Source organism: Pogoniulus pusillus, chromosome 27 (assembly GCF_015220805.1).
Source record: "Pogoniulus pusillus isolate bPogPus1 chromosome 27, bPogPus1.pri, whole genome shotgun sequence".
Lineage (NCBI taxonomy): Eukaryota > Metazoa > Chordata > Aves > Piciformes > Lybiidae > Pogoniulus > Pogoniulus pusillus.
Genome location: NC_087290.1, coordinates 9,162,001 through 9,187,359, shown reverse-complemented (window position 1 = coordinate 9,187,359; position 25,359 = coordinate 9,162,001). Strand labels below are relative to the sequence as shown.

At 46.6% G+C, this 25,359-nt stretch overlaps 1 protein-coding gene across 5 annotated transcripts in view; it reads right to left on the bottom strand.

Annotated features, from left to right (window-relative positions):
* Positions 1-25,359, bottom strand: part of MYO1C (myosin IC) — a 60,281-nt gene that overhangs the window by 4,971 nt on the left and 29,951 nt on the right. For 2 of the 5 annotated variants that reach the window (XM_064166714.1, XM_064166712.1), the window contains exons 2-27: positions 18,613-18,768; positions 17,888-18,003; positions 13,927-14,125; positions 12,977-13,057; positions 11,968-12,147; positions 11,668-11,766; positions 11,357-11,470; positions 10,415-10,486; positions 10,005-10,124; positions 9,726-9,808; positions 8,982-9,087; positions 8,539-8,619; positions 8,054-8,145; positions 6,379-6,473; positions 6,152-6,198; positions 5,574-5,654; positions 5,307-5,412; positions 4,690-4,807; positions 4,379-4,492; positions 4,119-4,195; positions 3,867-3,935; positions 3,366-3,450; positions 2,666-2,825; positions 1,866-1,949; positions 314-407; positions 157-212 (exon numbers count right to left, since the gene is read on the bottom strand). In XM_064166714.1, coding sequence (XP_064022784.1) covers positions 157-212; positions 314-407; positions 1,866-1,949; positions 2,666-2,825; positions 3,366-3,450; positions 3,867-3,935; positions 4,119-4,195; positions 4,379-4,492; positions 4,690-4,807; positions 5,307-5,412; positions 5,574-5,654; positions 6,152-6,198; positions 6,379-6,473; positions 8,054-8,145; positions 8,539-8,619; positions 8,982-9,087; positions 9,726-9,808; positions 10,005-10,124; positions 10,415-10,486; positions 11,357-11,470; positions 11,668-11,766; positions 11,968-12,147; positions 12,977-13,057; positions 13,927-14,125; positions 17,888-18,003; positions 18,613-18,738 — 2,655 coding nt within the window. In that variant the 5' untranslated portion in view covers positions 18,739-18,768. Of the gene's footprint in view, positions 1-156; positions 213-313; positions 408-459; positions 941-1,302; positions 1,713-1,865; positions 1,950-2,665; positions 2,826-3,365; positions 3,451-3,866; positions 3,936-4,118; positions 4,196-4,378; positions 4,493-4,689; positions 4,808-5,306; positions 5,413-5,573; positions 5,655-6,151; positions 6,199-6,378; positions 6,474-8,053; positions 8,146-8,538; positions 8,620-8,981; positions 9,088-9,725; positions 9,809-10,004; positions 10,125-10,414; positions 10,487-11,356; positions 11,471-11,667; positions 11,767-11,967; positions 12,148-12,976; positions 13,058-13,926; positions 14,126-17,887; positions 18,004-18,612; positions 18,769-25,359 lie in introns of those variants that run through there. The other 3 variants (XM_064166713.1, XM_064166715.1, XM_064166716.1) reach the window with 3 other exon arrangements.

Below are 25,359 nucleotides of genomic sequence, written 5' to 3'. Positions count from 1 at the left end.
GCTGTTTCTGAGCCCTCAGCCCTTCCCAGGCTATCTTCTGAGGCATTACAGCCTTACTACCATGTAACATTCTTGCTGCCTTGCCTTCAGAAATCTCTTCTATTCTGCTGAATTAACTCTAGAAGCTTGACAAAAGTGTTAGGCCACATATCTCACCTTAATTGCTTCATTTTCTAAAGCCTGAAGGATTTTAGCATTTATCTCTTCATTACCTACATTAAAACCAAAGAGGTGAGGGTCAAAAAGACATTTCTAGCAGGAAAGAAGTAGATTAATCCCTCCTCTCCCATTAATCTTTGCAGCAGCTACTCACCAAGTCGAGTGCTGATGAAGAGTCGAGGAACACTCTGAGGGTAATTGTCTTTTTTACCCTTAAAAATCTCACTGGCAATTACTTTTTGTTCCAGCTGCAAGGACAAAAGAGGTTTGCTTGTTCAGTATAAAATTTCTCCTTACTAAAAGGAGAGATTTGTCTTAGATGTCCCCTTTTGGTTTTTTTAAGCAGTCAGCGAGTGCTGGTCTCCTGAATCATACTAGTCACAGAATTACCCTAAATACTTCCCCCTGCCTTCCATTTTCAACAGCTACCCTTTCTTCTAGGGAGGAAAAGAAGTTCCGTTTTGTCTCCCCTTTTAAGTGCAGAGGTATGCATCATATTTCCCTTTTAATCTGGACATGGCATCTAGTCATGGTTAAAAAGGCTGCAGCAGTTCCTGAGGAGGAAGAGAGTTGGGTTCTCCTGCTCTACTCCATATGATTTTGGTTCTATTTCAGATTATTTCTCCTGCTCTGAAGCCTTTCATGTGGTCAGTGGCTGAAGCACTGATCAAGTCATGTCCTTAATAGCACTGACAGACTGCAGCTCTGATCTCCTCCACCTTCTCTGCCTTATCCTCTGGCAGCAGAACTCAATTCAGCTGCTGTGCTGCCCTGGGAGTTCCTGTTGAGACAATTAGTCACCATCAACCTTTGGTCCCTTTGACAGTGGCAGCATTCCAGGGTACAGTCACCCTGTACTGTAACTGTGACCTGTGCTCTTGTGCTCCTGGAGAACAAAAGCAGTGAATGGAGGAAACGGGACAGAGTCTGTGCTTTATTTAGGTTAAAAGCAAGTTCCGGGTGCTGTTACCTGGTGTCAGGTACCCGAGGTGATTCACAGGCTCAAATGTGGACAGATGGGGTGAGTCTGGTTTGCTGGGGAAAGTGTTCTGCTGAGTCTCAGCCATGGGTGGGATTACTCCTGTGTCCCTAATCACAGGCTCAGCCACTACCTCAGCTACAGCATTTCACTGCATGTGCTTAATACTCTGCAGGCCTTCAGAGAGCATCATCAGCTGTGACTACAAGCTTAGTGGCAGCTGTCACTGTGCTCACTTGTTCCATGCTTACATTTCCTATTCTGTCTCTTTAAGCCTTTTCTAATACAAAACCCCTACCTTTCCATGACTAAGATGAACCAAATCTCAGTATCATTTTCATTCCTTTTAGCTAAGAGCAGCAGCTGTGACTGCTAACACCTCTGGAAAATGGCTGCAGAGTTCTTACTCTACCAGAATAATGCAGCTTCTGACATCTTTCTCACAGAAGGAATAGCAAGGCCTTGCAGTGCAGAAACTGCACCAGGCTATGGCTACACAAGGCTGTTTAAAGAGTATGCACTGAAATACAGATAGTAGGGGTTGCTTGCAGTATCATAGGGTTTTGTCTCTAACCTAAAACAATAAAGCAGTGTTCTTAACTAACCAGTGACAAAAGCAGTACTCCTGTTCCTACTTTCTCTCATTTCTTACAATAACTCTGAGACCCTCCCCTCCCTTTCCTAGGACCAGCAGTGGTTGCTAAAATCCTGTCCAGATGCCTCCTACCTGCTGTTTCCACTCGGGGCTAATTCTCTTGCAGTAGGTCCAGACCATGTTCTGCATGCAGAGCTGTCGCAGGAGCTCAGACGTCTGAAGAGGAAGTGGCAGAAGAAGAGAAAATGACCCAAAATGCCAAACCAGTTCACAGTGAAGGCAAAGTGCTGCACCCAAGTGTTTCATTAATGAGAGTTGCTTTCAAAATTAAATAAAGGGAAGTTTTAATTCTGCCCTAAGAGTTTGCCCCATAACATTTTCCAATTGCTTTAGAAGGGAGAATGAAAACCAGCAGCACTCCACCCTCCTGTGCCCTTCCTTGCTTGCAGCTGTACCTGCAATCCAAGCAAACAAGGCCCCTGGGATAAGAGAACTGGGACTTGCTGCAGTTTTGCTCAGAGAGAAACCCACTGCTGCCAGATACAGAATACTAAAGGCTAGAGAAGGTCAGAATGTTCTTCACAGGCACCCACACTGTCACTGCAGCTAGTTTGACCAGCCAGAGGGAAATTAAATTGTTCAGAGAAAAAGGAGAGGATGTTTCAGAATAGCAGCAGCTCCTCTGAAGAGCTTTCCATGCTGCAGCAGTCATAATTTTACAGATGTGCTAATTACACCTGTTTGATGTTTGGATTAATTCTACCAGTACTGATGCCAGTGCAGCATGGAACTTAAACCACAACCTACTTCATTCTTCCCTAACAGCAGAAGGCTTCCCTCAGGCCTTTGGTGGCCTCGTGGTCTTTAGTCCTGCCCTTAGCCTCATCCACCCTGCATGTCATCCACCTGCCCCAGTGCCCTTGTGTGCCTACCTGACGGAGTGAGGGAGGAGGAGTTGGCCATGACTTGTCCAAGACATTTTTTGGTAAGTTCCTCTTGAGGTTCATGAGGAAGGAGAAGCGGATGTGATCCAGGAAATACTCGTTCTCTGGGCAGCGAGGCCTGTCCCGCCACATAAAACCTTTGATGAACCTGGGGGAGAGAAAAGTTAATTAGAAAATTAGAAGAGTGACCAGAGTGACATTTACAGATCTTACACTGGTATCTGGGGACCTTAGGTCTTTCTTCACTACCTGAAGGGGGATCCCCCAGGGAGGCTGCAGAGGGACTTTTCATAAAGGTCTCTAGCAATAGGACAAGGGCATGGTTGAAGCTGAAGGAGAGCAGGGTTAGACTGGATCTCAGGAAGAAGTTCTTCAGTACAAGGGTGGTGAGACTCTCGAATAGGCTGCCCAGGGAGGTTGTGGATGCCTCCTCCCTGGGGGTGTTCAAGGCCAGTCTAGATGAGGCCTTGAGCAGCTGAGTCTAGCTGAGAGGTGTCCCAGCCCATGGCAGAGGTCATCTCCTCCAACCTTCCTAAGGTCCCTTCCAAGATCTCTTCCAGTCCAACCATTTTTTGGGCTTAACAGTTACAATTTATTAACAGCCCTGATACTCTAGTAATGAAGGTTCTTCTCACCTCAGAGACGAGAATTAAGTCCCCAGCTGATGGTTGGGTTGTTCTTTACATACCTTCTGATGGTCTCTACTGCCCACTTCTTCTTGGCTGCTTTCCGTCGTCCGAGGGTCCCCCGCCACCAGGACTGGATGGCTATTGCTGGACAGAACACAGAGATGCAGCACTCAGCAAGCTCCTCCACACCACTACTGACTCCTACAGAACTGGCAGCACAGAGAGCTCAAGAAAGGCTGCTCTGGAAATACACAGCCTTCAGCAGGCCATATGGGGGATGTATCTAATTTAAGTTCTTAGCAATATGATAGAGTGGAGAAAGGTCAATGAAAAGGACTAGCAGATGGGAACTGCTGCACAGGGGCTGCTAAGAGAAAAGGAGCTAAGTCTGCTGCTCTTCCTCAGAGCCTCAGATACTAAAGGTGAGAGGAGGGGGAGCTACACCAACATCTTCCACTCTACTTCCACCAAAGCTTTGGCAGTATTTCTGCTTGCACATCAAAGTCATCTCTGAGAGGAAGGCTGCTTGAAATCACACCCTGCAGTTCCCTCACTCATACCTGAGTGTTTCATGTGCAGAAACTTCTTCCGACGGTAGAAGCCTCTCCACGTGGCCTGCATTTTTGTTGCTGAAATGGCAAGAAAAGCAGCAATTTGAGATTGTGACCTAGCAGATTTTGGTAGAAATAGGCTCAGCCGCAACCAAAATCCCTTCCTGAGCAAACAGCAAAAAAAAAAAACAAAAACAAAATAAATGATTGGAAAACAGGCAGCTGAATGTCCATGAAGCTCCTGCAGTCTGGGTGACTCACCCAGACTCTGCTTCCTCACTTCCAGGGCATCTTCCGTTGCAAACAAGGTCTTGGGAAAGCGGATAAAAATCTTTGTTCTAGAAATAGAAACGCAGAATTACGTGTAACGTGCTGCAGAAGTTTGCTTCCTGCCCTCAGCATCCCCCCTGGGGCTCTCTAATCTTTTCCTTGCCCAGCAGCCAGGGGAGGATTATTTAAAAGCAGTGACATGGATGTACAATGATTGATAGTCGCTAACAGAAACAAAGAGAAGGCCTCACCGTCCCATTTTGTATTCCTCCTGTTTGTAGCCGAGGTGCTTGACCAGCACAGCCACCCCGTCGTAGGGCCGACCGTCCCACGTGGGCCACGTTTCTGGACACAGAGACTTGTACCTGTCAAGGGACAGCAGAGAACAGCTCAGGGAGAGCAGTCAGACATACAGGGCCACGCTTCTCACTCCCCCAAGAAATTAAGTGTTTCAGCTGTAAAGGCTGCCTCTACTGTTCAGAACTGCTCCCCAGCCTCAGCAGCTCTGGGACCAAGACCATGGGGAGGGAGCAGCAGAGAGGGAAGTTCAAGGCCGTCCTACCTCTGCAGGAAGACTTCATATTTCCTTCGATAGGCAAACCCAGCTCTGCGCACTCGGAGGTTCTCCATCAGCCCCAGGTATTTGACCTGATGCCGGATGATGACTTCATCAAACCGATCTTGAGAGAGCACCAGAAGAGAGAACATGCTTAGTGTGTCGCTGTCCCTCCCTGCAGCTCTTGGCTACATCTCAAACACAGTTAGCTTTAAGCTCTAACCCATTCTGACAGTGGAAGTCCCACACAACTCACTTTGTCTCCTGTCTCTCCCTCACCCTTCACTAAATATTTTTATTTAGTTCCAAAAAGAGAAGTTCCCTTTAGGATGTTCTCTGTGTACAGGAGGAAGAAATAGGGGAGAATAAAGGTCATTAAAAGGAAGTTAGATAGGGTAATTAAGGATTACCCTACTCCACCCAAGATGAGGGCTTCCATTCTGATGCCTGGCTGTTGGTACTGCCACCACCTCCCTACAGGGATCACAGGCACAGACCCAAAATGAAAAGAACTTGCAGGACTTCTTCATTTGGGCTCTTTGCTGTGCCTCACTGGCTGGGATCTGGTCAGCTTCATATGGCATAGAAACAGAAAAAGAGAGGAAGAGTGCCCAGGGCCATACCAGCCTGTTTAGCATCGTTGGGTTTAATGCAGCGAATGTAGGAGGGTTCTTTGGACATCAGGATTTCCATGAGCTTGGCCAGGCTGTTTTTAAACTGAGTTGCTGCCTAGGAGGAAAGAAAGGAAAACATGTAAGAAGCAAAGGCTTCAAGCTGGTGCTTGTGACTGCAGAACAAACCTCTCTGCCAGCTTTAAATGCGAGAGGCTCATGACCTGTCTTTTACAAAGAGGAAATGGTCCCACTCCCACCCAGCTCTGGTGTTCTTACTGTTTCAGGTCTCTTTTTGTCTGTCAGCTCTGTCCTGTCAAAACACTGATTTATGATGGGGTTCTCAGAGTTGCACATGGTCTGCAGAGAGAGAGGTTTAAACTAGATGTTAGGAAGAAGTTCTTTACAGTGAGGGTGGTGAAACACTGGAATGAGTTGCCCAGGGAGGTTGTGGATGCTCCCTCCCTGGAGGTGTCCAAGGCCAGGTCAGATGAACCCTTGAGGGACCTGTTCTAGTGGGAGGTGTCCCTGCCTATGGCAGGGGGTTGGAACTGGATGATCTTTGAAGTCACTTCCAACCTAAACCATTCTATGATTCTATAAATCACAGAGCACTCTTCAGAGAACTATCAAAGAACCATGACAAAGCTGTTTTGGCAGGGGGTTGTGGTTCTTTCTTTAGCTTTTTAATATGGAAATGAACTTTGGGCACCTCAGTTTCCCTTTTCATAGTGCAGCCCCATGGACACACATTCTCCAGGAGTCTAGAAGGATCTTTTCCCTCGGGTGCCTCCCCATTTTCAACCAGACTGCTTGCTCTGCTCAGTGTTGGAAACATCCTCTCTCCACACACTCACCTCCTTCAGGTTCCGGAAGAGAAGGTCATTGTTTTTATCTAGAAAGCCTGGAAGAGAAAGAAACCACACAGGCTGCCACAGTTGCTCTACAGGAGATGGGAAATCCATCTCGTTCATCAGGCGATGCGTGGACATAGTCTACGCCCAGCAGCTCGCTCTTTACTGCACAGGAAGCTGCTGTCATGTAAAGGGCAAAGAGGAGAGAGTCAGCAGAGCTGGTGACTCACCTGCCACACTGTAGGTGACGTCTCCAGCGTAGTGCAGAAGCCGAAACTCCTCCCGCCCCAGGGACTTGCGAGTTTTTTGGTCAGCAAGTTTGTGCCTAGAAAAGAGAAGCAGCTTCCTGAGAAAGAAACATTTGCTTCTTGGGGAAATTCACTTCAAAAAACACTCCAGGATTTGTTCTCAGAGCAGGACTGTGTGAGCATAGAGGTAAGGGTCCTTTGGATGTGGTGCTTAGGGATATGGTTTAAGGTGAATCTTGTAGAGTAAGGTTCTAGGTTGGACTTGACTTGGTGATCCTGAGGGTCTTTGCCAACCTGGATGTTTCTGTGATTCTGTAAGGCAGGGAGCCCTCAATATAGGAAGGATATGGACCTGATGGAGCAGGTCCAGGGGAGGGCTACAAAAATGATCAGGGGGTTGGAGAACCTCTGCTACAATGACAGGCTGAGGGAGCTGGGGTTGTTCAGCCTGGAGAAGAGAAGGCTCCAGGGTGACTTAATAGCAGCCTCCCAGTACCTAAAAAGGGCTTACATGAAGGATGGAGAGAGACCCTTTGCAAGGGCCTGCAGTGACAGCAGAGGGGCAATGGCTTCAAACTAGCACACAGCAAAATTTAGATTGGATGTTTGCTACAACTTCTTTACTCTGAGGGTAGTAGCATGCTGGAACAGGTTGCCCAGGGAGGTGGTTGGGGTCCCATCCCTGGAGATACACAAGGTGAGGCTTGACAGGGTTTTAAGCAACCTGATCTAGTTGAGGATACCCCTGCTGACTATAGCAGGGATTGGAGTAGATGACCTTTGGAGGAACCTTCCAGCCCAGCCCATTCTATGATTTTATAAATAAATCTGACTTGCTGATTTTCAAGGCCAAAAATAAACAAAGTTATCAACAAGCAAATCATAAACATAAATACTTTTTGTGGCATTTTTGTTTCACTTCAGCCTCCTGGCGAGGTGATGGAGTGGTTGCGTGCACATGAAATTAGAGGCAGCGAGCAAGAGGGCAGTGAAGAGCTGGCAGCCTGCTGGCATACCCATAAGATGCCACACAGAGCCTGATCTGAGCATAAAGTAGGCTTTCAGTAAGATATCTGAAGCTCCAAAGCTGCAGTGAGCAATCTGCAAGGTGAAAGATGGAATCCACATCCACTGGGCTGGAGTGGGGGCAATATGGACAGGTTGCCAAGGTCAGAGGAGGATACTGATACCCTCTGGGAAGTAAATGGGCACAGAGGTGAGTTACTGCAACATGAAGCTCCCCGCTCCCCATTTCAAAACCATCAGCACTGCTGACATCACTCTAATGCACACACACCTCTGAACACAGCACAATCTTGCTCTGTGTTCTAGTTACTCCTAAGCCTCATCTGAGTCATCAGTTACCTCAGCAGCAGCCTCATAAAGCAGGAGTTTGTCACACCTGAAGTACTGAGCCAGATCTCAGAAGAGCCACGAAGCCACAAGCCTGCAAATTCCTTGGACTTACTAACACTAGGAAGCCAGCAAAAGACAAACTTGCTTATTCTGTATCACCTTAACTCACAGTCTAACAGTCTCTAGCAAAAGAAAACCTGATCACCTTTTCAGCCACACACAGAGTGAGCTACAAGGTTCTCTGCAACTAAAGCTCTAGGCTCTATGGCACACTTGAACCCTCAGCTATGGGAGCACTCACGTGACAAAATGAGGGTGGTTCTTCACAGTTTCCTCCAGTTTCTCCAAGAATGTTGTATCTGTGGCATCTCCAGGCCTCAGGCACTCTTCATCCTACAACACACAGCAGCATGGAGTTCTTGCTCAACAGGCAAGGACTCAGCACACAGGCCAGCTCCCATACTGTCTCACTGAACACTTCGACCCAGTTTGACCCTTTGGCCTTTGAACAGGCAGGGCAGCTCTTAGGCCAACGAAAGAAGAATATTGAGCTGAAAAGGAAAACATTTTGTCCCTTCCAGACTGACTGGACTCAGCCTCTTCCCAAAAATAGATGGAGGTGCTACAATACGACTTAACAGAGTCACTGTTCAGTGCACCATAGCTCTTCCCACCTTCCCAAATAATCCACTTAGAAGCTTGGACCTTTTTTTCCTGCTGTGTTCTTCCCCTTGCTTTCCACTGCACTGTCCCAGATTTTTAATGTAAAAGGTGCTGTCAACTCACCAGAATAGAAATGATGCCTTTGAATTTCTCTTCCACCAAATCACAGATTATTTTGTTATTGAAATACTGAACTGGTTCCCACTGCAAAGAAAATAAATCATACTGGGGTGATCTCCCAGTTCTAGACTGGAGAAAGACATGAGCAGTTGAGGACATTTCAGATAGCACCAGAGTCAAGCACAGTCTTCCTGTCAGACTGCAAACCAAGCTTTCCTCGTCAATTTTGTTTTCCAAACATTCCCTTTGAAAAGCAATTTTTTTCTACCAGAGGCTGGCATGCCATGACTCACTTCCAGCTCTACAGCAGAGCTACCGGAGTGTTTCAAACAGAAAGGCAAAAGTTGCTCTGCAGACCATTAGCACCTCCTTTTCTAATCATCTGAGCCCAGGCCTCCAGGAGGTGCTACAAAGGAGAGAGTGGAAGTGATGGGAGTGGCTCTTACCGCTATTCCTTCTGACTCGTACTCTTCTTGCTCAGACTTCAAGGTCAGCTCGATGAAGAGCTGCTGCAATTTTTCATTACAATAATTAATACAAAACTGCTCAAAGCTGCAAACAAAAAAAAAATCAGAAAGATAATCACTCACACTGTACCACAAGTGAAAGAAGCTGTAATCGGTGGGCAGTGGCAAGAACATCTCTCTCTGCAAATCAAGAGCTTTTGTGAAATGTTTCTTTACTGAAGGCACACATTCAGTAAGTTTAGTTTTTAGCAGACCTCATGAAAGAGTTCCAGGAGGGGACAATGGTCACGAAAGGTGGAACACAGAAACTTTCAAGCATGGCCCAATAATACTGCAAATTTGAGAGTCTCATTTCATTGCTATCTGCCAGCCAGGGTCCAGACTCTGACACGGCTGGAGTTTTATAGCAGTGCTTTCCCATTCACACCAACGTGGCCAGATGCCACAACAGCCACCACTGTGCCAGAGAGCTGGACAAAAGCATAGTTCAAGCTGCTGCACGAATATGCCCTCCAAACAACAACAGGCTCTTTAAAATACCAGGAATGCTAAATATTAGCTGGATGCCCAGAGCTTTAGGAGCCTCAAGTTATTCCACTGATTTCCCAAAGTTGAAATGCCATCTCTTTGGCTAGCTAAGAGAACCAAAGATAGAATAAAGTCTTGTTTCACAACAGAGAGAAAACTCTATAATGAGCTTACTCCACAGACACTGAAACAAACCTGTTGTGCTGGAAAACTTCAAAGCCATAGATATCAAGCAATCCTAGAACTGTTGTACTTCTCCAGCCTGGAAACTCTCCTTCCTGTAATAGGGCAAAAAATATGGGTTGCTGCATGCCCACAGCCATGATCTCTCACAGGCCCTTACTCATTTAATTTCTTCCCTACCCTCTTCTTAGTGGAAACCAAACCAATTCAGAAATCACCATGCAGCTTGCTCCTTCTCTGCTTCACAGATTTAAAACTGCTCTTCACGCAGGAAACAAAAGGGTCATTTACCTTGTAAGCAAGAGACTTGTTAACTTTGTTCACCAGCCAGGAGAAAGTGCGTCCGTATATCGCCTTAGCAAGCGCGTCCCTGGCATAGGCTGCCTGCTCCAGGTTCAGAGGGCTGATGAGCTGCATGCAAAGGAGAGAAAAGCCACTCAGCAGCCCTTCCACACAGGGATTATGTTTCCCTAGCCCATTGTTAATAAAGAGCTGTTCAACAGCACTGTCTGCCTTGTCTGCCTCAGCTCACGTCACTGTCTCCCAGCTGTCCAGGCAGCCAGTTGGTTGTCATTAGGCTATGGGACTCTTGCTCTGACAACCTCCAGTGACAAGTAAGAGGCTATTTCTGGAGGCAGTTGATGATGTATCTCTGCTTGGTTTAATCCCATCTGCCTCCAGATCCCCATCCATGTTCTTACCTCTTCCCCTTTTGCTATGATCTTCTTGTGGATCAGTGCATCCCGAAGAACAGAGCCCTCCACTGCCAGGAGCTGCAAAGCAGCAGAACATTGAAGTAATTTTATTAAGAGTATAAGCTGCACCTACTGCTTCAGAAGACACCAGAAAGGCTAAATGCTGAAATGCTGCCCTGTGAAACAGCCCTTCATTTCTCACTGACACTGCAGGACTTCTGCAGCACAAGTCCTTCCCTTCCTCCTTTCTGGTAGTGGTAACCTACCAGACAAGCTGGCTGGGCTGTTGTGGCACAAAGAACTAACAAAGCAAAACCAGGAGGGTTCTGCCATTCACACCCTTCTCTGGAGCAGGTCTATTCCCATCTCAATGACTGACGGTGAAAACCTGACGCCAGTGTTGGATCAAGTGGTAAATAAAGAAGTTGTCCACGAGTTTTGATGTTAATATTTGCATTTCATTTAGATCAAATAAATGTATGAAAACCTCTCAATCACATTCCAGTATTCTATGATGTTCAAAATAGAGAAACCTCTCTAATTCACAGAATGGCTTAGGTTGGGAGGGATCTCAGAGATTATCCACTCCAACCTCCTCATAGTTGAAAGAGGACAGAGATTATCTACTCCAATCTCCTCCTAGTTGAGAAAGGACATCTCTCAACTAGGCTCAAGGCCTCATCCAACCTGGCCTTGAACATCCCCAGGGAAGGGGCATCCACAGTCTCCCTGGGCAGCCTATTCCAGAATCTCACTACCCTCATACTGAAGAGCTTCTTCCTAAGATCCAGTCTAAAACTCCTCTCCCTCAGCTTCAAACCATTCCCCCTTGCCCTGTCACTCGACACCCTTATGAAAAATCCCTCTGCAGCCTTCGTGGAGGATCCCTTCAGGATGAGGATTCATCTAATTCATCAGGGGAATGCATCTCCAGCTGCTGATACTCACCCTGGCCAGGTATTTGATCTGATTCTCTGTGGTGACCTGAGCATTTCCTTGCTCATCAGCAGCAAACTGTACGTTGCCCAGATGCAGGACACTAGCCACAATGCTCAACAAATCCTAGGATGGAAGCAAGAGACAGAAACCAGGTTGATGAAGCCAATCAACGCACAGTGAGATCCCGCAGGGAATTCACATTTTATGAGAATAGCTTGGGGGGGTTCCAGGTTTTATGCACAAAATGCAATCATTCAGGCTTTGGTCAGAAACATTCCTTTAGTGTAGGCAAATGAGCTGTGCTGGCAAATAAACCTCACCTCCACCTCGCTGTCGTTGAAGCTGATAATGGAGAGGGCTCTTCGCACTATCTTCCAATCATTCTTGTCATTTATGGAACTGACCCTTGCACAGTGACCCTAAAAAGACAAGAGTTGGATAGAAGCAAGTAAATAGTTGCCAAAGACTGCCAGGCTCAAAGCACTTCCGCCATGGGTTTCTTTCCACAGCTGTCATCTCAGTGTTATTTTTGAAGCGAGGGCAGGAAACTGCAAAGTCAGCTGAGAACATTTCAGTCCCACAACACAGCAACCCCACCAGAATTCCTAGCTCAGGCTCACCTTTACTAAATAGTGATACTGCTGTGGGCTCTTCTCGAGGCCTAGCCTTCGCAGTAGGTCCTCTTCCCCTCCTTCTAGCAGCTGGTAGAAAATGTGGAAGTTCCTCTCTCCGTGATTTTGATGGACAACTCGGGATTTCTCCAGGAGGTAGTTCAAGATGTGGCCCCCAACAGGAGCCCCCTAAATCAAACCAGATACATTGAAATAGTTCATGAATACTGAAGGAAATATTTCTGCTGCCTGCTGGCCTCTTGAAAGACAAGGAGGATACAGAAATGATAGCCTACAAAAAGACAGAAAATGATCTGTCTGGTTTGTATCACAATCTCTATTTCAACAGAGTGGCAATTTGAGTTCTGAAGAGTGTGCAAAATGAGTTATCAAATGACAATAACACAGCATAATAGAGATCACAGCTACAGCACACATTGAGTGGGATCATGACTTCTGGAAAATTCCTTTTCAGAAGGAATTCAACACAAGGAAAAACACCAAAACTGTGGATATAGAGGGACTGCATGCAGAGATCTTTAAACAGCTAAAGTATGCTGAGCTACTCAGTTCCTGCACTGCGTTCATCTTAATGGTGTGGAGCAATTTGGATCAGGATCGAATCAAACACTAGAGGCTTGGACTAAATGACCTTTAGAGGCCCCTTCCAACCCAGACCATTCTATGATTCTATGCAAAGTTACACAGGGCAGAGACTATCTTCAGGTCACAGTTGGTTTATGGGCATTTAGTCTGGGAGTATCCATTTCCATGACACATATATGCCCTAGATACAGGAGGATTTAATCTCACTGTGTCCTTGTATAGAGAAAGGAGGGAATAAAGAAAGGGAAGCATGTACTGTAAAGTCCTCTGGAACCAAACTCTGCCACCATAGGCTCTGCTTAGGCAAGAGAAAAGAATGCAAAGCAATCACTCCAGTACAAGAAAGCACAGGCAACAGAAAACCTGCTGTGACTGGGGCCAGTTGTGAAGTGTAAACCAGACTCTGAGTTACCCTGTAATCAAACTGCACATCCATGTACTTCCCAAATCGGCTGGAGTTGTCATTCCGAAGGGTTTTTGCATTTCCAAAGGCCTGAAATTAAGATGATTTAGAGAAAAAAAAAAAAGGAGAGATTATTTACAAACACTGTGGTGAAGCTGCCAGTTGTTTGTTTATGCTCATTAAAGCCTGGGTTGTCCTTTTTGCAAGGGAAACCAAGGAGACAGATTGCTACCCAAATTCTAATGCTGATCTCTGCACCCAGTGCAGGCACTGCAGATGGAGCATGCCTCTGCAAACGTTTCCATCCCCCCATGCAAGCCCATTTCCATGCCAGTTGACTGCTGACAACATATGTCACGTCTGACAGCCTTTTCAAAGCTTCCTCTTTCATCACAGATATCTGCTTGCAGTCTCCCACAGCTCCGCTTGCAGCAAGCACTATTCTGCCTTCCCCTCTCACAGCCAACACACCTTTCCCGGGCACGTTTGAGAAGAGAGCAGAAATACCGAAGGGAATGAGAAAGACAGCTCAGGACTGGACACTAGAGGACACCACAGCACCAGAAAATGCATGCACAAACGCCTAATCAGAGGGCAGTGCAGCAGAACTGGCACTTGTGGCTTTGCAGACTTCAGCAGCATAGCAGAGGTCTTCCCACAGCCTGCCTCTCCCTGCAGCCCGACGGCTTCACAGCTGCTCCTGGTGGTCTGGAGAGGGCCAAGTGAGCTCAGGAGCAGCCATCTCCTTGCTTTAGGAGCAATCAGGATTCCCCTTGTGTACATACAAACATATCTGCCCACATGCCATGAACCAGTGCTCACAGGACAGATGATCTGCTCTGCGCAGACAGCTCAGCCATGCCCAGTGAGGTCCAGCTGCCCCCACCTCCTCAGCTGGAAAATGCGAGTGCTGCTGGTATGAGTCAACGTCAAGTTTCCATGCTGCAGGCTCTAGTTACCTCCAGGACGGGATTGGACTGTAACAGTCGGTCCTTCACAGTTTCCACCTGCTGACTGGCTGGACAGGTCATGGCATAGTACTGCAGGATCTTCTTGGTGGCCTCCGTTTTGCCGGCGCCGCTCTCCCCGGAGATGAGGATGCATTGGTCCTTCCTCTCCATGCGCAGGGAGCGGTACGAGTTGTCTGCGATAGCGTAGCTAGGGGACAGGGAGAACCAGGCGTCAGTGTCCCTCCATCAGCCAACGGCAGAGCATTCTCAGCTAAGACTATCCCACAGTGCCAGCTCCCAGCAGAGACACTTCAGAAAGGTGCCCCTGGGCTGGGCCAGAGCATATTGCTGCTGCACGCTGGGGACTGCTGAACATCTCTGTGCACATCCTAACCACCGAGCCAAGATTCTGCAGGGTGATTGCACAAATCCATCAAATTCCTTTAAAAACTCTTCTCCTGGCTGTCTCTGATGAGAAGGGTTTCTGCAGAAGACAACTAAATGCTGCAGATACTCCTGCTTTCCTAAACATACAGCATCTCTCAACACTGGCCCTGCAAGACAGAAAGGCTTTATGTTCAGGAAACTTGCATCTTTACACTAGGTTACTTTTTACATGACACACTCAGCTCACAGCTGTGCTTGGCTGTCTGGGTGGCTCCTAAAATGTGGCTCCAGCACAGTCTAATCTCTTGCAGATGGCTCTTGGATGGCAGGAAGAATCAAACAGGCCAGCATAGGCTAATGAGCATCCTGCAGGCTACTTAAGCTACTATCCACCTTAGGCCAAAGATGACTTAAGACACCAGACAGCTCCTGCCTGTGTACAGACAGAGCTTATTGCTGCTGGCCCTGGAGCTCTGCTCCTTCTCCTTCCTTTGCCACTTTTTCTTCCTCTTCTCCTCCCTGCAACAGACCAGACAGGAGCTTACACCACACCAGGCTGTTACAGCAAAGAGCAGGAGGATGAATCTGACAGTGGTGGCAAATGCTTACAGAGGGACAGAGAAAGAAAAGGACCAGAGGGGTGCGGTGGAAAAGGATACAAAGCCTTTCAATATCCACTTGTATACATCTCCACAACACAATTTTCAGCTGTCTTACACATGGTGATTAAACAGATGTTCTGTCTTCACACACTTGAAAACCTTTTAGTAGTTTTGCCTGTTTTTTTTTTTCCTGCCTTTCCCCCCTGCCCCCAGACTCTCAATGCTGTTAAATTAATTAGGAATTATCACACCAAAAGAACAGCCATGGGCTTCTCAAGGCCAATGGGATGAGATTTAACAAGGCCAAGTGCAGGGTTCGACACTTTGCCCACAACAACCCCAAACACTGCTACAGACCGGGGACAGAGTGGCTGGAGAGCAGCCGGGCTCTGAAAGAACTGCTCCTAGACTGCATGCCCTTGCTTGAGGATTTGCTATAAGCTCACTCAGAAGGCTGGCAGTTGTGTACACCTCATGCAGAATCATTTCACTTTAAATATGTTTAGAGTCCCATTTGTGAAGAGGACAAGGTGTGACAGATCACTTTGGGGAGCAGGCTGTGTTCCAAAGCCTCTGGAATAACTTTTCTCTTTTGAATGACTGCATGCACCACATTCCCCACAGAACCCACTGCTCAGGCTTGCACTTAAAACTATTTTGACACTGGAACAGCAATCCTGAAGTGTTTTGTCTTTCTAGAGTCTGCTCAGAACTAGAGGGGGAAAAAAGACACCTGAAATAGTGTAAAAGCAGAAGCAGAGAGTACTACACTTCAGTGCTCCCCAGAGTATTTTTAAATGCATAAATAATCAAAGAATGCAATGGTTTTTAATGGAACAGTAAAAACAGTCAACAAAACCCCACTGCTTTCCCAGTTGAAGGAGCACTGGCATTTGGTACCAAAGCTCTCAAGAGCTTACTTAAAGATGCACAATTTTCAGTTCTTATGGGATGAGTTAAAACAGAAAAAAAGAAAGAACAGCCTAAGAAATAATCAGCTGCTTTGTGATTTAAATGGTTTTACATGGTACATGCAGGAATCAAAGTGCATCTGTTCACTGCTCCATGTTGTTCATTAGCATTGCCATCATGCTCAGACCTCTGCCTACGGCTCACAGACAAAAAGGCAGGCACAGTCTTGATGTTTTTCCAGAATCATAGAATCAACAAGGCTGGAAGAGAACTCCAAGATCATCCAGTCCAACCTATCACCCAGGTCTATCCAATCAACAAGACTATGGCACTAAGTGCCTCATCCAGGCTTTGCTTGAGCACTTCCAGGGATGGCAACTCCACCACCTCCCTGGGCAGCCCATTCCAATGCCAATCACCCCCTCTGGGAAGAACTTCCTCCTTACATCCAGCCTAGACCTCCCTCACCACAACTTGAGACTGTCCCCTTGTTCTGCTGCTGGTTACCTGGGAGGAGAGATCAACCCCATCTAGCTACAGCCTCCCTTCAGGGAGTTGTAGACAACAATGAGGTCAGCCCTGAGCCTCCTCTTCTCCGGGCTAAACACCCCCAGCTCCCTCAGCCTCTCCTCATAGGGTTTGTGTTCCAGGCCTCTCGCCAGCTTTGTCGCCCTTCTCTAGGCACGTTCCAGAGTCACAAATTCTCACCTAGGGACAAAAAAGCCCTCAGGAAGGCCCTGATTACAGGCAAAAGTGGCTGCACCCAGGTCAAATCTGTACCCAGAAGGCAGGACTGAAGGTAATCTCTGAAGCAGCAAATTGCTGACAGCAGAGCTAAGGCTGGGGTGAGGCTGGACAGAGCCTGCCTCTGCACCTCCCAGGTCCTTCACCAGCAACTGCCCAATGCTGGCTGAAACCACTGCTGGTTGGTTCCTTGGGGCAGATCTCTTAGCTGGGGCATCTGCACACAGACATGTATTGACCAATCTAGATCATAAGGAGAACTCAGCAGGTTTGACTGCAGGTTTTTCAGGTTAGGTGCACACATAAAGCTTTAAATATTGCCAGAATGACATTTTTCTCCCAACAAATACAACTTCCAAGTGTTCAGACTTTCCCAAGTAATGGTGTTTCTCTTTCTCTCCATGCTTGCAACCCATTCTGTTTTGCTTACTCTCCTGGGCTATGTGCCAGTAATAAGAAACAGTCCAAATAGTTTGCTCACAAAAATAATATCATTTCTTCTTCCAAGATCTTCTTTAAAAACAACCTCCCAAAAAAACAACAACCAAAAAAAAATCCGACAAAAGCAAAAAGCAAAAATAACAAACAAACAAGCCATAAAAAAAAAAAAAAAAACTCCAAGAGGTGCTCAGAATTTGGCCATTGGTTCTACAAGAAAACATTTTGGAGCCAAGTGTCCTCAGCTCTCAGTCATCTTCTCTTTCAGTCTGACAAAAAAAAGAAAAAAAAACACAACCCTGCAATTGCTTTCAAAAATAACTTTAAACCTCAAACTTTTTTTTTTTTTAATGGGAAATTGGGAATGCTCACCAGGCCAGACCATGTAAATAAATACATTCCTTGTTCCAACAGGCTGATGGTATCTTAGCAACGAGGGAAATACCAGATAAATATTGGTCAGGCAGTAACAGCAGAGGTAGGAAAGAAACCACCACACATACAGACATACTCTTTCCCCTAGTTAGCCCTGTGTTGAACGAGCAGGGGAAACTCACAGCCCGGACACGCAGACCCCAAGTAACCCTGGAACAATGAATTCCTGTCCTGCCAGGGCTGGGTAAGCAGCTCTGTTCCTCCAGCCAGGAAGGAACCAACTCCCTTTCCAAATACTGCTCCTGCAAAGGCAACTCATCCTCTTTGGAGAGGGGAACAGGAATAGAAAGATCTGCACACCACACCCTCTGAAGGATCCTTTATATCCCTGTGACTTTTGGTGCTGCATCTGGGCTGAGGAGCAGTCCTATCTGCTTGTTTCCACATGTCACTATTGCACAGGCCTGCGTGGGAACAGCACACACTGCACAGTTTACCCACAGGCCACTCACAGGTGAGGAGAAACTTCGTAGAAGCTGACGCCGCGGTATCGCTCCATGTTCTGTTTGCTGTAGATTTCCAGGTCTTTGTATGGGTTCACAGACACCAGAACTGAGCCAATGTATGTCTGCAAGAGAGCGCACAGGGCAGAGAGGTTACAGAAGGTCTGGCAGTGGGCTCTCTGAGAGCCCAGACTGCTCTGAAGGCTGTTAGACTGTTGACAAGGGCTGCCTGCCCCAGTGCACTGAGGATGCTGCTGAGGGCTTCCAAAGAGGCCAAGGGTGCTGAGGAAGTGACCTCTCAGCGCAGTGAGAATGACTTTGCAGGAGTTATGCCAGACATGTCATCCTTGCTAAAAAGCAGCACCCACAAACCGTTCTAACAGGCAAGAACACTGGGTTATTTCTGACAAGCTATTTGAGATCAAGTTCAAGCCTGGCATTGCAGAAGGCCTGCCAGAGAGTAAACCCATGACCTGTGAGGATGTGGTAAGAGTTGGATTTTCAGTGCAGGCAAGACCTGTAAATGCCAGCAGAGCTCAAGTGCAGCACTGGAGTGAGTCTTCACATCTGTCAGCACGACAGTATCCCAGACTACTTCTGGCTCAAGCCTATTAAATCTGATACCACCATCTCCACATCCAACCGCAGAGCAAAGCTGTGGTAGGTTTCCTACAGCAAGCACCCAAATCCAGGTCTCTGACAGACGCTTTGGTGTCTGTCCCTCTGCTACTCACATAGATCAGGTTCTCCTTGAAGCGCTTGCGCAGGTTCTCAATGAAAGCTGCTTCGCTGGTGAAGTTCTCCAGCAGGACAAAATCCTGCACCCCCACGCGGTCCCGAGCCGTCAGAGCGCTCTCCATGGTCAGCCGAACACCGTTAGTCCCCGCTCCCTGCAACCAAAAGCAGAGGCAGGTTGGGACATCTCTGGTCCTGTCCACAAGAACCATTAACCACAACTCCTATAAACAGGAGAGTGCACCAGAACAACCCCATCACCATTGCTGAAAACACTCATTGTGTGCACTAACACTTTTGTCAGCTCCTTTAGACTAATTGCTTTGATGGAAAGCAAGCCAGCACTAGGGAAACGTTCACTCGTAGATTCACAGAATGGTTTGGGTTGGAAGGGACCTTAAAGATCGTCTAGTTTCACCCTGGCACTGACAAGGACACCTTTCACTAGAACTAGACTGAGTTGCTCAACACCTTGTCCACCTTCAGGAAGGAGACATCCACAACCTTCCTGGGCAACTTGTTCTGGTGTCCTTGTTCAGTGTTCCAAGCTATTGCTAAATATCCAATAACTTCAAATCAATCATTCAAGCATGCATTTCATAAAGAGAACAAAACTTGGATTTCTTTTCCCAGGCATCCTTTAGCAGGAGTAAGACTGAAATGTGCTCTCTCTGTCATTTCATCATGGGAAGTTGTTTCAAGCTAAGGAATCTTTTATGACTAATGATGATTCATCTTGTGAGCAAACAGCTTCACATTGGTGACTAATTTAAAAGCTTTAGCAAGAAACCCAATGAGAAAATTCTGAACTAATCAGAAATGGGCATATTTGCATTCCATGTCACTGAATTTAGACTGTGACACTAGTATCTATCCTCATGCATCAAGCCACTTCTCTTCCCTGACCCTCTTTAAAAGGTGATTATTTTCACCACAACATGGTTCAGACAAAAACCACCTTTGGAAAACACAGGTCTGCTGACTTCTTACTTCACATACTAAACCCCATGTACTAAAACAGAGAGAGGAAATGTGCACCAAGTGACTCAGTCACAACTTGGAAGGGAAAATTTCCACACAGCAGACAGATGATGTGTGAGACAAAAAAAATCATGAGAGACACTACAGAAATCAGAGCCAGGAGACACAAAGCATCAAAGCATTTGCTTCACATCTGCCTGCATTTCCTTATCGTGTTCTCAAATCCTTCTTACTTTGCAAACTCCTCAAAACTAGCTCCCTTCTCCTAAATCATTTCCCTAAAGCACTAGTGCATTTCAGAGAAGCTGTTATCTCCTGGGATGTCGCCATGACTGGCACAAGCAGCACTGCTGCCTGTTCCTGAAGGGGCTCACACACTGACAGCAATTCCCAGGCACCCTCTTCTGCAGCAAGGTCACAAAGTGGGAATGCTGGAGGCCTGCTTCAATACTGTCATCTAGCCCCAAATCCCTGCAGAGAGATGTAGATGGGGTTTTGCTGACTCACATTGTAAGGTAGTTCCTTTCTGCTCCTTCTCAAGATATAATAGTGGTCAAATAGGAGCTGATGGTGTGCAGGGAGAGAAAAGTGAAAACAAGCTTGGTCAGAAGAAAATTTACCTTAAGTTCTGTTAAGTAGTAATAAAGGCAGGACCCAGCGTTGGGCCCAAACAGATGCAAATTCCCTCAGTCTGCAGTTGTTTAGGCTTACCAATCATTTGCAAACACAGTTTTGCCTACTTCTGTCAGTTAGAATTGGCTTCCTTCCTGAAAACCCAGGGCCTGGGTAAAAGTGACTGCATGAAACTAGCAGCTTGCATAAAGAAAGGTTAACTTCTCCTGGAAATTTCAAATCCAGATCCACTCCCATGGCTCAAACACCACGAGGAAACAGCATTTTAATTTCCCTGCTTTTCTCCACAAAGTCTCATGGTTGGAAGGCCTGGTTTATAAGCTGTGAAAGATCCAGTCTGAGAGAAATTCTGCAGATCCTGTTGTTAAGTAATGTTTTTAAAAGGCCCCAAAACTTTCAAAGCCAATTCCTCTACACCTTCAGCAATATGTTTTGTTGTCATCTTCTACTCTCTTTGCCCAGGTGAAGAGGAAAAGGGTAAGCCCCGGAGAAGGAAGGTGGTGAGATAAAGGACATCAGCAAAAGAAAGAAACAAATCACACAACAAATAAACTCTTCCTAGAAACCAGAATGCTTCTATCAGAGCAATGCAGTCCTGGAGCAGGTTTTGCACCAGGTAATGGGAAGACAGGCAAAACCAAAAGAAGATCACCAGTTTTCAAGTGGGTAAGTTTATGACTGCAGTTCTAAAACACAGCTGCCTCAGAAATGGCTGAGGAGAAGCTTCCACCCTCGCACAGTTAATCCAAGTTTATATAATCCTAAAGACTTTCACAGAAAGCATCACTTTGCAGTTTCAGCAGCTCTTTCATCAGCCACTCCCTCCAGCTCAGGACAACTGATCCCAGCTGTACATATCCAGCCCAAGGAATCCTACTCCCTACCAAAAACTGCACTTGGGCTGCCTCCTCTGGGACAGGCATTTAAGGCTAAGTAGCTTCTAGTTTCCTCCACACTTTTTTTATCCCCATTCAACTCCTTTTCTCTGTGAGAACAAAATATCTACCTGAATTTTTCAGCTGGTTTGAAAGCAACCCTCTAAATGCAAATTTTCAGCAATAAGGCAAGGTATCCAGTCAGTGTGATGTGTCAGATTCTTCAGAACACAAACTTTAATCACACTGTTGCACCCTCCCGAGTTCAATGCAAATATAAACATCAGTCATAAGCCACAGCTGAGCAACAGGCACTTCTCTGTGCCAGCATTTGCTCATTTGCTTTATTGCTTATGACCAAGTCTAACACCAACTGAAAAAATAAAATTCATTAACTCTCTGACTGCCAATAGCTGCAGCAGATGCAATGTACAAGGAGGTGAAAAGAAATCCTTTCTGCAAAATGGAAACAGAGCAATGAGGCAGAGGGAAGAAAGTGGGGGAAGAAGACACTCTTCATTCAGTTTTGGTCCCTGCTATACAAAAGAAAAAAAAGAGGTGGACAGGCTGGAAGGTCCCCAGAGAAGAATGATCAGAGGACTGACCATATGAAGGAAGGCTGAGGGAACAGGGTTCGTCCAGTCTTCAGAAGAGAAGGCTTAGGGGAGACCTTATTAGCATGTACCAGCACATAAAGGGTGGCTACCAGGAGGATGGAGACTCCCTTTTTGGAATAGACAAGGGGTGATGGGTTCAAATTACCACTGGAGAGACTCCCATTGGACTCCAGAAGAAAATGCTTCACCACTGTTAGACACTGGAATCATCTCCCAGGGGAAGTGGTGGATTCCCCTACACTGGACAGTTCTAAGACTCACCTTGACAGGATGCTGGGTCAGCTCATTTTAACTAGGCTATTACCTAGAAAAAATGGACCAGATGATCCTTGGGGTCCCTTCCAAACTGCCAAGCTGTGATATTCTCTTCAGAAAAGAATACTCACAATGACCATATGTTCCTACTGAATGATGAGGGTGCCAGTAAGGCACTGAATAAATTAACTAAAACGTTAGTTATGTTGTGTTAGCAGAGAGACAGCAAATCTGGTGGCTGTAAATTAATGCTAGGAAACCCAGACAGGGGGGTTAAATATGGTGCAACAAAGCTAATTACCAACTGAAGCAGTTTGCACATGGACAGGAGTGGCTCCCTCAGGGTCTTTGCAGTGGACAGGATTTGTCTGTGCCAAAATGCCTCCAGCCAACATACACAGCATCCCCTGCAAAAGCCTAAAGCCTTGTGGCAGGGAGCACCTATTCCAGATAATTAGGAGGCTATAGGCTGTGAGGGTCTGATTAGACCCTTCCTTGTGAGTATCAGTTTTTATTGAGGCTGCTAGGAGAGCATAGTGGTAGAGAAGCTGTTCTGACAGCAGGGACACAGGGGAAAGGACCATCCCTCCCATCTGCCCTCCATGCAGCTGCAGCCTTTGGCTTGCACTGGCTCCAGTACTTGTGCAATAAGCTAGCCTGGGAAGCTGTCATAGCTTAAAACTAACTCAGGTTTTTTGTTATGATTTTAACCTCGTTTCTTTTCACAAATGGGCTCTACACCTTATCACTCCCAGTGGCACAAGACTGGGAACCAGCACAGAGATAGGCAGGAGCTGCCACTACAGCAGAAGGACCAGACCCTGCTGGGGTTTAAGTGCTTGTGAAACCACCACGTAAGAGGCAGGGTAGGTGCAGTCTAGGGGCTCACCACCACCAAAGTGAATACATCCAGCCTTTACACTTTGCCTCCCTGGCATGTGTTACACAAGTAACTACCTGTCTCTAGGCCAAGCCAGTGCAACTCCCTAAGCCAGCAAAACAATATCCAGGGAAACAGAAGCTGCTGTAGTGAGGTGAGTCACCTTACCATGGGATCAAGTGAGTGACAAGACACGGGGCAGAGAGGACAAGGAGCGTAAGTGCCCTTTTGACAGCAGCAGGTAGTTAGGTAAACTCAGCCATGAGCAACTTCACCCTGCCTACAGGAGTCAACAGGAGGCCTGAGCTAAGGATCCCTACCTTTGTAGGATCTACCATGCTGATGACACACCCAGCATAGGCTATCAACAGGGAACTGCAAAAATCTGAGCAATCACCTGATCTTGGTGCCTGTGGGCTTAGGAGTGTCTGTGCCTTCCCTCTCAGACTCATCTTTCATTCCATGCTAACATCACTGCCCTGATGGTCACTCCTGCTTGAGTGAGTACAAGCTGACTTTCACCACCGGGTTTCCCAAACCCAGCCTGAGGCAGAGTTCCAAGGGACTCATTCCCACACTATTTTAACCCACTCCTTCCTTCTAATCTCTTCTCCAGAGCCATCAGCACAACAGTGGCTCACTGCCAGGAAAGGAAAGGCTGCCACTCCTGAATGGTGGGGACCAAGCCAGCACACTACCAAAGCAGCTCTACTTCCACATGGCTTTTTCTCCCGTGATTGAATTTTGGGAAACACTTGGAGCTGGTGTAAGCTGGTGCACGCTGGTGCTGCTGAATGCAGACTGCAGAGCCAGGTTTATGTTGGCTGGGGTTCCAGCCATTCTTTGTATTCATCCAAGAGTCAACAAGACCAGAAAATACCCTTCACAAAGAGCTCCTAGGAGTACAAAAGCACTCAAGACTGTACCAAAGAGTTTCCTAAACTCAGCTAGTAAGGCTCTGATGTGTTATTGTGAAGGTGTAAACAAATATTTTTCTTTTAAGTGCTGCTAAATGCCAAAGTCTGATACAGACTTTCCTCTGCTTAGGACTCTGAGGACTAACGCACCTCAGAAATGAAAATCAGGATCTTCTGGTTTGCACAACAAAAGGCAAAGTACTTGAGTCAGTCAGTCTGAGCACACAGGGGAAATTTTGTTTTGTGATGGAATATGGAGTGCACCTCTGCCACAGGCACAGGAGCTCAGGGCTGATGTCAACCGAGCATGAAACTCCCACTACTGCTTTGCCCAACAGCTGGTTTATGGCTGTGCAATACCCAATATCCCAGCATGTGTACAGGAAGGAGTCTTATACGTCACATTTCCCAGCCTTGATTTTTCCCAGAGGGGTAGCTGAGTGGTCAGTGTTGGCACAGCAATTCCAGACACACAAATGATGTCTATCGCTGAGAGAACAGGCAGCACCTGGCAGCTCGAGCATCTCCTTCCTGGAGCATCCATGAGTGATGCACACAAATGCACCTGGATCTCTCCAAGTGAATGACCTCACATGAGCAGGAAAGCTTTGTAATCATCTAATTTAGGAGCAAAAGGCACACAAGGCAAATGAGATGCCTCCATCTAAAATGTGTGTTTTGATGCCATCCTCTGCCAATGCGCCTTGACAAGCAACTTGTATCCATTCCTAGACCAGGAGACCTGCACTGAAGCAGCCACAGGAAGCTGGTGCCCTGTGAAAAGAGGCAGGCATCTTTATCTTGGGATCAAGTGAAAGATGATTGATCTGTGGATTCCACAAATAGTTACAAAGCCGGGAACGGAAGAACAGGCAAGAACCAAATGTGAGTGGGAAGGGAAATTCAGATTAGATTCTGGAAAACAATAAGAAGTCTGGACCAAGAAAGAACTTCTTGTAGGGTGGTGGCAGTTAAAACACATTTGTCTCCAGGACACTATGACATTCTGCACTGCCATGCCAAAGCTGCAGGAAGGAAAGAAAAAAATTCCTCTGATTTCCACTCCACTCTACAGCCTGGGAAAAGGTTTGGACACAACATGGGCTAGACAGCAGAGCAGACAAAAATCAACTATTTAATCCAGGGCCTCAGTTCCTGAGGTGCAGAACGGGAGAGCTCTTCTTCTGAGAACACAATAATGAAAACAACTGAGGTGGACCTGGACCAAAGGGTCTTAGTCAAGCACTTGCTGCCTGCCAGCGAATCACTGACAGACTGAAGTGCAGCCACTTAGGATCCTCCTCCCTTTCACCACACTGAAAGTCTGCTGCACATTTTGGTCACAGAAAACTGTTAGTTAACAGCTGGGTTGGAAAGAGCATTCCCTGAGAGGCAGCTCCACATCTCATGTGAAAATCTTCTGCAACCAAGCACATGGATTTATCTGTGCTTTGACAATCGTTTGTATGACCCAAACCTCAGGCATTGGACTTGTTTGATGAAAAAAAAACCCGTAGTGATAAAAATAAAACATTTGATTTTTCTTCTAATGATGTAAGCCCAATGAAGAGTGCAGCATTTCCCACAA